The 15,164-nt window shown below is 34.6% G+C and overlaps 1 protein-coding gene across 2 annotated transcripts in view; it reads left to right on the forward strand.

Moving 5' to 3' along the window:
• Positions 1 to 2,660: 2,660 nt before the first annotated feature.
• Positions 2,661 to 15,164, forward strand: part of LOC124354256 (lysophosphatidylcholine acyltransferase) — a 63,087-nt gene continuing 50,583 nt past the window's right edge. Inside the window, exon 1 of one of the 2 annotated variants that reach the window (XM_046804576.1) lies at positions 2,661 to 3,077. In XM_046804576.1, the coding sequence (XP_046660532.1) occupies positions 2,976 to 3,077 (102 nt within the window). In that variant the 5' untranslated portion in view covers positions 2,661 to 2,975. The remainder of the gene's footprint in view (positions 3,078 to 15,164) is intronic. The other variant, XM_046804577.1, reaches the window with a different exon arrangement.

The following is a 15,164-nucleotide window of genomic DNA, read 5'->3' on the forward strand; positions in this document are numbered from 1 at the left end:
AATGAACTCACTTTTTTATAATTCTGTTTATTGTTGAAAATAACCCCACAAGAAAGCCTCACAATGCATGGCAGTATTTGTATCATAACATTTCAAAATTATAGTAAAATTAATTTTTGTGAATATAGGAAATTATTATGAATTTTTGCATACTAATACAAAAACCAAAACTTATGTTATATAAAAGATTTAGTACACATAATGTAGCTATGGTTGGCAGGGCTGATTTAATGTAAATGTTGAGTTGTAAATGAATTGCTAGTCCACTTTCGTCTTAGTGCAGATTCTGAGATCTGATGCCAGAATCTGGAGTCATGTTCGTCTGAAGAGATAAAAAAATATTAGCACCAAAGAAGCTCAAAACGACACAGAAGCTTATCATTTCGACATCAGGGACACCCACACTACAAAGTAAAGTTTAATCTAGGTGAAAAGGTATTCTCATTGTCTCATAAAGTGCATAATTGAGTGCACTACGACATTTTAGACACGATCTCAAAGAACGGCGGAGTGTTCTACACATAACATAGCTATAGTGAGAAGGGTTGATTCAATTTGATTTTTAAGTTTAGCTCCAGTTCACCTTCGTCTTAGTGCAGCATCTAAAATTTGACTTTGTTACAGACTTGACTCCTGGAATCTGGAATCATGTTCGCATGAAGAGATCCTTGGAAGGTGAACTGGAGCTGAACATTTAATCCTGGATGTCTATGTTACTCTGCAGTATGTGTAACCTTTTGCAGAATCAAATTGCATTTCTGGTAAATACTATCGAACCCTACAACTTTTGAGACGAGTCCTGAACGATACTTTTCATCACAATGCATAAATACACACAAAATCAGTGTTTTCTTAGATTTTCTGACATTTTATAGTCTAGTAATTATTCTTCCATATGGAAATATTAAACTGCTTTAAAATTTATTTTGCTGTTAAAAAGTGCTGTTTGTAATAAAAATAAAATGTATTAATGAAAAGTTCAATTTAACAAAAGTTACTGCTCTTTCTCATCATTTTACAACAAAAATCATAAGTACTCCTGTTGGGCAAACCGGAAATTTTCAATTTTTTATACAGGGAAAGTAATGTTTGCGAGAGTGAAAATCAGCTGACTTAGAAAAACAGGCTTTCCCATATCTTAGCTGTATTGGGAAAATAACCCATGACCATACAGAGTGATGAAAATATTATTATCAAGAATCTTTACATGGGAGTAATGTTCTGTATACTTATCTTCCTTCCTTCTATCACAATACTGTAGTTTAACTCCTTCAACTTTCTCTCTGTTCTTTTTACTAAGGTTCCATCTATATGTGACTCCTGTCTCTGTAGCTCAATTTTATTTCAAATATTTTGTCTCCAAGATTTTCTCACATTAAAACTAATCTACTCACTATATTTCTCTAATCAAATTTCATTCCCAATTATATTTGTCGATGGAAAGTTAACACCGTTATTTGTTTATACAAATGTTGTCTTTTTAACATTTAAATGTATAAAATAAAACCTAACAATATGGCAAGTAAGATGATGTTAATCTATACTTAACGTAACTATGGTAGGAAGGATTGATTCAATTTAAATGTAGGATTTAGCTCCAGGTAACCTTATTTTATTGCATTGTTTAATATCTGAAGCTGTCTGACTTGACTCTTGGATTCTGGAGTAATGATGAGATCCAATGAAATTCGTCCAAGAAGAAGCTCAAAACAAATCTTTACATTGTTTTGACATCAGAGACACCTAGACAACAAGATACAATAATATAGTATAATTTAGGTGAAGTGCCATTCTCATGTTTGTTTTCAGCTTCTTCGTCCTCGACTTTCTTCAGACCAATTCAGACGAACATGTCTCTAGATTACAGGAGTCAGTGTTTGTTGTGGTCTGAGACACCGCCAGATTCCAGACGCTGCATCAAGAGAAGGATGAACTGGAGCTAAACTCAACATTAAAAATGATGTTAATGTTTTTCGTAAACTTAAATTCATATGAATAATCAAATAAAAATATCTAAAATAATCCAATAAGTTTTTTTATCTGCAAATTTATATGTTTGACTACAGTTTTTATTGTCCAGGCAGATTTTAAATAGTTGTAAGTTTTCTTCCAATTTTGCCTCATGATTTCTAGACTGTACAAGATTATTAGTTTAGTTTACTTATCTATACTGTTCATATGGAATTTACTATGGGCAAAGCACAAATTGGAAAGAGGCGTCAGAGGTTAGAATAAAGTGGTCACAATCATTACCAAAATAAATTTCAGAAGTATTTTTACAGATTTCGAATTTAGGATTATAAGAAATGAACTGACTTCAATTCACTGTAATGTTTGCCAATAGGGTGTAATTATAAATATTAAATATAAGGAAAATTTGATAATATATTATTTCTCTGTGACAACAGGAGCCAGAACCCCTTTTCTTACTCAAATCCGTGAAAAGAATAGAGTTTTTATAATCAGATTAGTATTACTCTAATAATAATCCTACCAAACTTTAGGTATAGTAATTAGGTAATTAACTTAGTAATTAGGTATATGCTACTTTGTATCAGAGCTCAAAGTGTTTTTCCTCTTTGTCGTGGCTCAGTGGCCGTTGAAACATAGTATTGATTGTTTGTGAAGAACACAATTGTAAACATAATCAGCTGATAAACAATATAGTCGAACTGCCTGTCAAAAATATGAAATTCCCAGATTATATTCAAAATTATCAATATAGTTTAAAGGAAAAAAAACTGACCCGGAAAGATTTCACAAACAAGAAAATTACATTCGTTCCGAAGAGTAGCGCGAGATAGTTTCGCAAGTCGTCGCCAAAGCGCTGGGATCGCTCCAAAGACCGCTTACCGCGTCCTTTCAAACACGACAGCAATAGTAAGAGTAGAGCAGTGCTTGCCGTGGACGTGCGCGCGACATGCGCTAGTGATAGTGATACAGATTAGTGACAGTGATACCAGTTGGTGATAGTGATGATGAACGGACAATGCTTAGCCGCCGAAAAGACGAACAAGGATCTCGTCAACCCATTCGTACACCACCTGGAACTGACTACCACCTATGAGAAAATTAAAGTGAGCATAGCATATTCCACATTATTTTAATTAACCCTCATATTTTAATTCGTTAAAATATTGATATAGTTAAATTGGCTTTAGCGTGTTAAGTACGGTATTATTTCCAAGTGATTTTTTATGTGTTCCACGAACGAAAACAGTTTTGTTTGACCGGTTTTAAATTAATTCTTAGGAATGCCCATTGCCTCAAAACAACTTGACATAAGGCCTAAACACTTGAACGTAGATGCAGAACCACATAAATGTGGACTTAATAAAATAACTCTTTGCCCAATTTACATGTCTCTTACTGAATAATTCACAATTCTTAGTGAAACTGAACGCTCTTGTGTACTAAACAAAATTATATCAATTAAAAATAAAAGTACATAGCATTGTCTAAATAGGCAACAAAATTCCGCAATGTTCGTGGATTATTTACAAAGAAAACTGGCCGTACATTTGGGGTTGTTTGGGTTTAAACTTTAAAAAAAGAATTTCTGTATTTATAGTTTACTCTCTGAAAACATCATCCAACACTAAACATTGTAAGCTTGTCCACTACTTCTGGTGTTAAATTGCCTTAAGGATATCAGTGAACAAAAACTGATGCGAAAAATACCAAATCGGATATTTAAATGATTAATAAGGATACTAATCTAACGAATATACGTAAGGAATTAAAATTACCTTTAGCTCGTCGTAGTTTATTTGTTTCCCTCCTTTTTATGTTGCCCAAACAGTTACAGTGTGTCTGGTATGACTTAATATGCCCAAAAAGAAATAAGAGCAATTAAAATCTAAATTTCAGTTACAAATTGTAGAAGTTACCGGTTAAAATGGAGAAAAATAAATACTTCAAAGAGCTCTAAATTAGTTAAATTTAGTTGTAAATGATGTAAATGCATCTCGTGGTTGTATGTTGTAAGTATATCTTATAACTTACGTACATTAACATCACATAAACATGTCAATTAGTGATATCTTAGAGCCTTGTTTTCAGTTCAAATGTTTATCTTAAGTATGACTTCTATCAAACATTATTTCAAAAGTTAGATTTTAAAAGATCAAGAGTTATATCGTCCACGCTTGTTTATGAGTAGATTAAAATGTTATATCAGCATACAATGTAAAGTATTGAAACTGTTAAATTGTATTAAGTGTGGTATAAATATCTGTAGATAATAATTCTGTTCTATTTTAAAATTAACTAGTACCGATAACGAGCCTTGAACGTACGAGAATCTTTACATTTGTGTTAATCGAAATAATTAAAGTATTATTGATATGAACTTTATAATAACAATAAACAATATACATATATAATACGTCTAAGCGAACACTATATAAAGGCGGGGATATACAAAAATCAATGGTTAGTCTTAAAAGTATGATAATATTTTAAGAAAGATTTAGTAGAGCACAATAAATTTTCATATATTATGTCAAAATTTGCACCGAATGTTAAAATTCAGCCCTTGGTACTCATGATCTTCAATGATTACTTTCCTTCAGTGAAACTTCAGTATACAATATTATTGTATAGACAGATTGTGAACAATATCTAACTTTTCTACTCGTTCTCTTATCATTGTCTCTTAAATTTTCCGATTCTTTCCTAAAAAGGTTGGCTGCATGTTATATATGTATATATAGTACGTATAAAACTGTGCATGCTTATTACGAGGTCTCGAAAACTACGTTTATTTCTGAAAAATTATAAATCAATTCAATTACTTTGGATTACTTATATAAAAAAAGTAAAAGTTAAAATAAATGTAGTAGATCTAATTTATTAGTTTACTATCATTCATTGGGGTTACTAAAGTAGAATGGGGTTGAAATATTAATGACAGATCTTTAATAACGTAAGACTTCACTTAACATAGTAAATAGTTATGTCTGTTACTGTATTAGTATACAATTATACATAAGTTATGCGACAACATAAAATTTGGACATATTTTATTGGAAACTGTTTCTCGTGGTAAGACCAAACAAAGTAAAGTATCTCACAATTATTGTTACACACGCATATTACGTCATTTTGCATTGTGGCGGAAACAGAATTGTATATTATAATGAGTAAAATCTTGACAACTGATTTTTGCTCCATGTCCACGTTGAGAATAGGTAAATATTTCGTTAACTTCACAGCCCCTACAGATGTCATCGCTGGCAGAAAATAATGTAATTTTCCGAATAACTGTGACCTGTGACCTCACTCATAACATTTTATGATCACCACTTTATTTTCTATTTGGTACGTGTTTAAAGAAGGTCAGCAAAGAAACTTTTAATGAGCTCGATGAGTAGGGACATTGTTTCGCTGGCAAGCGGCAACTGGGACGCTGACATCGGCTTGTTGACCTGGGTCTTGTGCTGACACAGGCATTCCTACTTTTGCAAAGCACCAGTAGCAAACTGTGGCGATATCCGACGGCATTGGTTGAACGTGCCTGCAATACATTATAATTAGTTACGTTTGAAATTAAGTTCCGGCAGTCTCAGGATGTAAAATATGTAATTTAAAAATGTAAATTTCCAAAAAAGAAGGCTTACTAGCTAAATGTTTATTGCTTTATGTATACCATCAAATATCATTAAAACGAAATACATTTTGCGCATTAATTTTAGTCATCGAAATATCCGATCTGGGTGTCAAATTCTGTGCAAAAATTAGTGAATCAACAAAAGGTAAAGAATGAGTGTGGATACCCTGCGTCGTCTAGCAGATTTTACAGTTCCATGAGGTGTCCGAACCACACTTGTATTAGTCTGATTGGTTTTATCCTCTAATATGATGATGGCGATCTCTGTAAGACTTTCAAGACCGTCAGAGGACAATGTGGCAGCGGGCGAATACCGTAGTGTAGTCTACAGACTACAATATCCTGAAATGCTAAGTGTTAGAGTACAGTAAATCTTATAACGCAGGTTCAGATCCTGTCACTTTGTCAGTAGGTGCCACATTATTACATGTAAACAATATACCTGGAGCGTGTCCAGAATGTGGCGCAAGGAGCCGGGTAGCATCGTGTAATGACTTCAATGTCTGAACCAAGTTCCGTTTATGCGAAATAGATAAACTATATTGTTGATAAGTGTTTTAGTGAAAATTAATGATAGTATAGTTTTTAGTTTGGTTATATTTCAAAATTTTATCTCCCATAGGCTATTATTTTTTTCGACACTCTCCTGTTATATTACATAGCTATTTAGAAACGGTCAATATAGTGATAAACAGTTAGTACAGTGGGATTACAAAACAAATTAACACCATTTTAACTGGAATTTTGAGTTTAGCTTCAGTTTTCTTCCTCTTGGTGCAGCGTTTGAAATCTCACTGTCACAGACTTGACTCCTGGAATCTGTAGTCCACGTCCACGTACGTCTGAAGAGATTTGCATAGTTTGCATTGTATAGTGTTTTATTGAAACACAAAATCTGAAATCTAGTGGATCAGATAATGGTTGCCACTCTTTCATCAAATTCCAAACTTCAATTTTGAGAGGATAGACAAAATTAAGGTTACTCCAAAACGAAGGTTACTTCAAGGTACTTGATAACTGTCTCCTGAAGATTTTAATTTCATGTTCAGTACACTTTTTATAACAATTTCGGATTTTTATTTAGCTATAGACATATACATGACGTAGTTTTGGCGGGAAGGGTTGAATCAATTTGAATGTTGAGTTTAGCTTCAACTCACTTTCCTCTTAGTGTAGTGTCTAAAATCTGACGCTGTCACAAACTTGACTTCCATGTTCGTCTGTAGAGATAAAAGCGCTTACGAAGAAGCTCAAAACGAACTCTTTACATCGTTTCCACGTCAGAGACACCTAGACTACAATACAAAGTGTGATCTAGGTGAAGAAGCTCAAAACGAAACTCTTTACATCGTTTCCACATCAGAGATACCTAGACTACAATACAAAGTGTGATCTAGGTGAAGAAGCTCAAAACGAACTCTTTACATCGTTTCCACGTCAGAGACACCTAGACTACAATACAAAGTGTGATCTAGGTGAAGAAGCTCAAAACGAACTCTTTACATCGTTTCCACATCAGAGATACCTAGACTACAATACAAAGTGTGATCTAGGTGAAGAAGCTCAAAACGAACTCTTTACATCGTTTCCACATCAGAGACACCTAGACTACAATACAAAGTGTGATCTAGGTGAAGAAGCTCAAAACGAACTCTTTACATCGTTTCCACGTCAGAGACACCTAGACTACAATACAAAGTGTGATCTAGGTGAAGAAGCTCAAAACGAACTCTTTACATCGTTTCCACATCAGAGATACCTAGACTACAATACAAAGTGTGATCTAGGTGAAGAAGTGTTCTCATCGTCTTATCAGGTGCACAATTGAGTGCAGTAAGTAGTTATATACACGATCCAGAGTTTTCTACACATGACATGACCTTGGTTACGAGGTGACACCCGCCGCCTTCATACACATACTCGGTATTAATATTAATGCGAGTATGACAATACGAGATACCAATTAAAGGGCACATCCAAGCTCGGGAGGATCTGTAGATTTAATAAGTTGCTTGGTTGCTGATTAAAATGTTCAGACTTTTGTTTTTATAAGAACGCCTTTTGGGTTATCCTGTGGTCCCTAACTCAAGATAGATCTATCAAATATATTAGATATTTTCCAATTTAAAGCCCAGGGTTATTATTATTATATCGAAACGAAATGTCGAAATTAATATGTTTTTCAAACCGCCATCAAGATGTGTGGGATGTATGTTGCGTTGACTAAAATAAATAGTCGCTCCTGTTGTTTTGCAGGCGGTAATGCGAGTGAAGCCGCGGGTAACAGTTAGTACTAAATGAACTGCTTGTAGAAACAATAACAATGTTTATAATTAATAACACATAAAGCCTTATCAACTAAAAGAAAAATCTATTAACATGTAAACATATGCTCATCTCGGTAAATCTTCGCCAATGCGTTAGTCCGACACAATACTGTCAAGGTTAAGTTTAAGAATAGACCAATGAGGTTGAGATTTTGCTGCAATAAAGAAGAATTTCATCTCAAAATACACAGATTACATGAACTGAATGGAGTATGTTTTCGAAGCGGGATCTCAATTGTTGTATCGATAACAGTCATTAAAAATAACATTATAATGCTTCTGATTATTTCTGTATATAAGCGTGTGAAGTTGATAATTTAATTAATCATAAGTGCAGTAGTAATAAATAATATGATTGATCCGTACGACTTAAACAAATCAACCTTTTCCATGTAACGGTCATGTTTAGTACACAATTGTTTTAACGTTTTCTGTTCAATTCTGATCGTTCAAAATCGATAATTTAGCAATCGCATGGTGCGGCTGGCGTCTGTTTGTTAATCGAATGGTGTCACAGATCTACAATTTTCTCCCTATCTGACTCAGTGTTTTTGACACCTTTAATAGCAAAGGTTACGTTCGAACACTTTGTTGAGCTATATTTTTCCAGAAAAAATGTATAAAGGGTTTTTTTCTCTGCAAAAAATGGGAACATCCTGGCAGAGACATTAGCCAGAGCATTAGCCGGTGTTGACATTCAAAAGTCGTGGAGGAGTCTATCGCGGCGTACAATTATTATGTCAAAAGAGCGACTGTAGTGTTTAGAATAATTGCGGTTTACACACAAGCTAACTGCCGCTGCCATGCCGCGAACTACGTCTCCTAGAAACACCATGCCGAAATCACAATTCTTTATAATATTCGGAGATTTGATTATTTTTATAATAATAGACTTGAGTGCAAAATTGAAATTCATGCATCTTGGCAGAAATATGAATTTAACACTTTATTATAGAATACATAAAAGGCAAGATCCCAGTAATTCATATACCATGAAGAACGCTATGTATTGTTACAGACTACAATTTGTAAATCTATACTATCATATAGAAATCTAATGGTGTCTGTCTGTGTGTTACTCACTTTGGTATAAACTACGATTCTTATTTTCGAAAACCCCTCCGGGCTATGTCCCCATGGTCTCTAAAGTCGCGAAAATGCCACCTAGATCTCCAGCAAACAGATTTTATTAATTGAAAGGTCCTGTTAAATGTAATCAACTGTTCTGTGTTATCTTTGTTTCATGACAACACAACCATATTGCAACGAATTGAACCACTATTTTCAATTTGTTTATACTGTATTTACAGTCTTGAAAAGCTTTGAGCACGGAGTAAGAAAATATCGAGATAAGAAAATTAACAGTTTTAGTCCAAATATACTTTAAACTGTGCATTTTAAGTAAATATTAAGTATGCAGTGCTTGTTTAATACTATAATGGAGACATTAAAGAAAAGTTACTATCTAAATTTTTCTGTAAATTGAAAAACTGTTATAAAACCCATCTTAGTTAGTTGTCTTTTGACAGAAGTAGGCTTCTCAGACCTATGATTCAGATATATTTTCTTGATCGGGGAAACAAGGTACAAACAACAATGACACAACAAATATCAAGACTGGAGTAAATTACAAAGGTTATAAACATACACTTTTTGACACACCTTGATCGTGGCAACACGGCAAACTCAACATTGGCGTTGGAAATATAACTCACTCGAACCAGATGTGCTCATGCACATGCACAGCCTACGAAATAGCGTGCGAAGTCGCGGGTAACTGTTAGTGTCTTTTATAATTTAATTGATTGGTTTTGTTTGTAATTGTATAAAATTGATATATTTCGAATAGTATAAGGAAGTTTACTAACTGCTACTGCATACAAGAAGAGCTTGTGACAGATTTATATGGATTTCATTTTGAACACAGTAACAAACCAAAATCTTGTATAACCCAGTGTAGGTTTATTATTGAGTCCTAAATAGATGATAACACTAACTATTTATATAATATTCATATTAGTAGAAATATCGCTATATTGAAGTTAGTAAAATTACAATTACTTCATTCATACTAATTACCACTTAACTTTGTTAGTTAAATTTTGTTTATTATCTATATCTAAATTTAATATTATGTGATATGTAGTATTGTATTGTTACAGACTGCAATTTGTAAATCTAAACTATTATATAAACAATCTAACAGTGTCTGTCTGTGTGTCACCCAATCACCTAAAAAATACTGGACAGATTATACTAAAACTTTCCGTAGACATTCCCTTTCCATAGAGTCTCTGGTTTACATATCTTTAGGCCTATTCTTATTTCGAAAATCACCCACAGGTCTCTAAAGTTGCATTATAGCAAACAGATATTATCAGTTGAAAGAGCCTGTTAAATTTAATCAACTGTTTTGTGTAAATAATGAGCCTCTTAAAGTGTACAGTATATTCTATGAAGCCAATAACATTCCGTAATTTTGGCGGAAGTAAAGGTAAAGAGTCGTCTGACGAGTTGTTAACAAAAACAATTTATTTGTATTTTTTATTCTTTAAAACTGAAATTTGTAACCGACATCGTGTTAATGTTGATACAAAATGCAGTTCAGTTAATTTAAAAAAACGTTAACAGGTTAGGAAAAAGCAGTTTACATACATCAATTTACTTTTTCTGAATTGAAAATTAATTTTATCGTATTACACTCGTCGCCTTCTTTAGCAGAATTGTTTTAGTCTTTTATCCTTAGATTATCCTTTCTCCACCTAGTGAAATGTTTGGCCAACCAACTTTATAAATTTCTAAATCTATTATGTTTTATGTCCGCGGGTAATCTATGAAGATGAATGGATCGATATGATCGCCTGGGGTCCGGACCCGCACAGTTGGCACGGCAGGTACCGTTGCCACAAGTAGGCCTCTGGGTCATCTCCCAGCACTTTCTCGCTTCCTCTCTCCTATCAGCTGCTCTTGTGTTGTGTTCTGCTGAGGACAATGCTCGATTTACCGCACCCTCTCCCTTCCTTCAGGAGTAACCGCGCGCCTTCCAGACCATTCCACGTGCAGACAGGTGGATGCCACAATTCTAGCGGCAATTACAGCTCACCGATGCTGTAAATATTCGCTCCGAAGACGTAAAACTTTCTTGCGCCTCTTTCTCCCGACCTCGTTGCGCTGTATTGCCTTCTGTTCTGTCATCTCGAGCTGCAAAACGTTGCTCCAGTCACTGCAGTTTCTCCGGCCACACATGGTCGGTGCAAATTTCGGACCGAAGCCCAATTCAACGCTCTATTGGACACGCCCCAAGAGGGTATATGGGTTTACCGCTCTTTGATCGGACATTACCATATTGGTTTGGTTCTGGAAGGAATTCTCCTCCAACCCTCTTTTGGCAAGTACTCTCTACAGTCTCCAAGAGAAGTTCGATCTTATTGTAGCCGGTGATAATCCCGAATCAACAAGTATTAGGCCACCAATATCTAAATCAAAATTCTGGGCACAACTATACGTGTACTCTGGTGTAAACAAAAGTAACTAAACATCCCGTAAAATTAACATTTCGCCTTTGAAATTTTAACTTTGTTTTTAAAATCCGTGGTTATTTTAAATATAAATATATCACTAGATTACGAGTTTTGAAGGTACGTGGTAACATTGGACAAATTTACTTTGAACCATAAAACTTTACTGCTGAAAACAAAGTTTTCTCTCAAGAAATTAGAGTCTTCTTGTTGAATTCTTACAATGGGCCAAACATTGTTGCCGGGTTCAGTGAACAATGTTAATACTGAGCGAATCATCACTTCGGAAAGATCCTCCAGTTGGCCAGTGGAGCAAGTCGAGTGTTCGAACTCCTGGAGCGTGCAATTTCCGTGTCCAGATGTCACCAACACTGGAAGCAGATGTTTACAGAAACGTTGTTTGTGTATGACCTGAAGATATTGCCTAGAACATTTTATTACTCCATTCAGGCTGGGATTAGATGATTCTTTGTTAGCTTACAAAAATAGTTTATCCGAATCGGGATTTGAACCCGGGTCCCATGGTTGATTAGCTGAGACTGTTAACATTCTTGACAGTAAGTTAAGGTATTGACATTAATTCAATCTGATGTGATGCAATATATTTATGTAAGCCTCTATAGTAGATGATTCATGGCTTCAGTAGATGTTTTATGGTCGCATTAAAACAAAATAATGAGCTCTTGATGAATTTCTTGACAAGATCTTGGTCTTCTATAGGAATGAGAGTATCGTGACATCATATAACAGGAGCAGGAAGGTGGATTTATCGGATACCTGTACAATGCCTGCTACTAACACTAGGCCCGGTAATCCGCTTATAGATTGCGCCCATGAACCCAACTCCGTCACGTTGCGTCGCACGTGTTGATTCTCCCACGACATGTCGCTGTACGGCACGTACAAAGGGGTAATCGGTGTACGTGTTACCATCATTTTATCCTGGCCCCAGGAAAGCAGTGGGTTCGATCTTCTTCCTCAATTAACCAGCAAAAATACATAGAAACACAAACTAAAACGTCACACTACTCAGATCATAAGCAAGAAAATATTCGAGTTTGAAAGGAGCTTTACCTCTATGGTCTCTAAGGAATTTTACGATTTTAAGGTTATATTGTTTACGTCGCTAGATGGTTTTTCCAAAATCCAAAACGTTTTACGATTTCAGTTATGTAGTTATTTCTGGGTAATAGAATTCTTTCTAATGGCATTAGTATGAATCTTTTTCCAAAATAGTTTCAAGATCTTGATAGTTTACATCGATACAGCAAATTAAAAAAATGTTTCCCAAGTTTTTTTTAGCTTTTCTTACAAACTCGTTTGATCTATATTTTTTTATGTAGCGATTTTTTTTCAATGCTTAGTATTGTACTCGGAAAATATAAGGAAATGCGTACAATTTTAAAATAGGGTACTGTTATTTATCAAACCACTGTCTTTTTAAGGTGGGGTTACACCAATAACATTTTAATCTATTTAGACTAAAGGCTTTTAAGGAGAAAACGACCTAAAACTATTTTGGAATTTGTATATGCCTCCCGGAAAACGAACCTATAGTCTTCTACGCTGCGGTCAATGTTATATGAAGCCCTTACTACGAGTATAAGTATTTATCGAACTCCAGTAAATGTTTTTTTAACTATTACTCCCTCGACGGATGTATATTGTTTTTTGAACAATATAATCTCCTTCCTCCGTAATAGTTTGGTTTCTTTTGCAACAAGTCAAAATAGTCACCATAGCGAATTTAATTCCCCTTATAGAATTTTTACCAGTCCTTTTTGACATATCCAAGCAATTCGATTAACAATGTAAGGTTTACCAATCTCCACGGCTTCGTTGCGTCGCAGGTAGGAATGCACAGCTCAATACTTGAGTATTAAAAGTTTTTAAAACAGATTTAATATTACACAGAACAGTATATACGCGTACTCTCAGCTCTCAGCCTATTACGTTCTACTGCAGAAGATTACGCTGAACAATAGTGTCGTTAGAGGAGATGTGAATAATGCCGTATGCAGATTGAAACATTTTAAATTGTAATTTTAATATGGGGTAGAATATTAAATACAATATAAATTAAAACTCTTCCAAATTAAACCTCATTAAATGATTGATTGATTGTTCTTCGGGTTGGTCAGCATAAATGTTAAAACACTGTCATTGCACTTGGTAAAAATAAATGAATTTAAATTTAACCGTTGTAATGGTTTATTTAAATTAACATGGGATCTAATTACTAATTAAAAATGGAGCTTTAAAGTCTCTATTCAAATATTGTTCTGATCTGATACTGATGATAATGTTACGGTATGATTTAACCCCGCCTCTCTTTTGGTGAGAAGGTTCAAAAATGCAATTTTTAAGACGGATTTTGAATTAGAACGTGGGAATATCTAACAACTCTCATATAGATACCTTTTATTGTTAGAAATAATACTAATATTTTACACTGACAACATAGGCTTTTGTGGATATCCTTGACATCGTTTACACAATATATAAATAGGTAACCTTATGCCAAGCTGCACCTTGATCGGTAGATCAGGTTAAGTTCAACTTCAACTCATACTTCACTGTACGGATTGGTGCCACCGAGTGCCGATGACGTCATCATCTAAAAGTTCAAGTTCAATTTTAAACATTTATATTATTCTGTAAACGATTACTTATAATGCATATATTTCGTAACTCACTGAATCTCACAGAACGTCAATTCTTTATATTGAGAAGTAGTGATTATTCGATTAACCGCTTCTCATGGTATCTTATACAAGCCCGTTTAGATACTCTCAATTTTAGAGCTAGGTACACTTTCAGAGTTCTCCAGAGATAACATATGACTATAACATTCTGGGTAGAGAGGTGGCTGCACCTACGCCTATGGTCGGTCATGTTTTACACGATGCCAGCATAAATAAATGGGAAAAGACGGAAAAGAGTAACTGGCATGTAATTCACTAACTTCCAAATGCATGATGGTTGATGGACTAGCTGCTCTCGCAAACTTACCACAATTTTCCTGGCAATCTGTTTTTTTCCTAGCAAATTCTTATGACTACTACTTTGCAGAATTCATTTCGTTATTCTTCTAACAGTCAGCATATAAGTCTTAAGTGATGAACCTCGCATTCCGAGACGATGAGTAAACAGTACCCGTTCTGCCCGGGTGCTAATAATCCAAATATTTAGACATTTATCAATAGAAAGCTTTGAGGATCATTCCATGATCGTTGTATTTTTCGGCGAAGGATTGATAGGAGGTAAACTTTCATAATTGTGGATATTTTTCTTGCTCATCTGCTTTCAATCCAAATCACTGAGCCAGTTGAGGGTTTCTCATCGGGTTAGAAAAAGGAACTTGTTCTGGCTTAGAAGTATTAATGGATTCAATACATCTTGCTCATAATAACATCATGGCAGATGAACAAGCTCTACAGGCATTCAACTGATTGTTCACTTTAGGATTGAGGATCTGTGTAAGGAGGTGGCGATTCCAAAATCTGATTTGTTGAATAGCAGAAGACGACCCTCATTCTACTATTCCATTCATAGTGCTCTTACGTTATTCATAATTATTGTGAAAATATTGGCAGACTAATCTATAGAACCGAGGGCTTAGGTGGAATTTGATGAGCAACTACTGTCGGAAGTCGAGGCTGTGTTTTGTCAATAAACAGTTTCAGGCCAGTAAGACTAAAAATATCA

The sequence above is a fragment of the Homalodisca vitripennis genome, chromosome 2, assembly GCF_021130785.1.
Source record: "Homalodisca vitripennis isolate AUS2020 chromosome 2, UT_GWSS_2.1, whole genome shotgun sequence".
NCBI lineage: Eukaryota > Metazoa > Arthropoda > Insecta > Hemiptera > Cicadellidae > Homalodisca > Homalodisca vitripennis.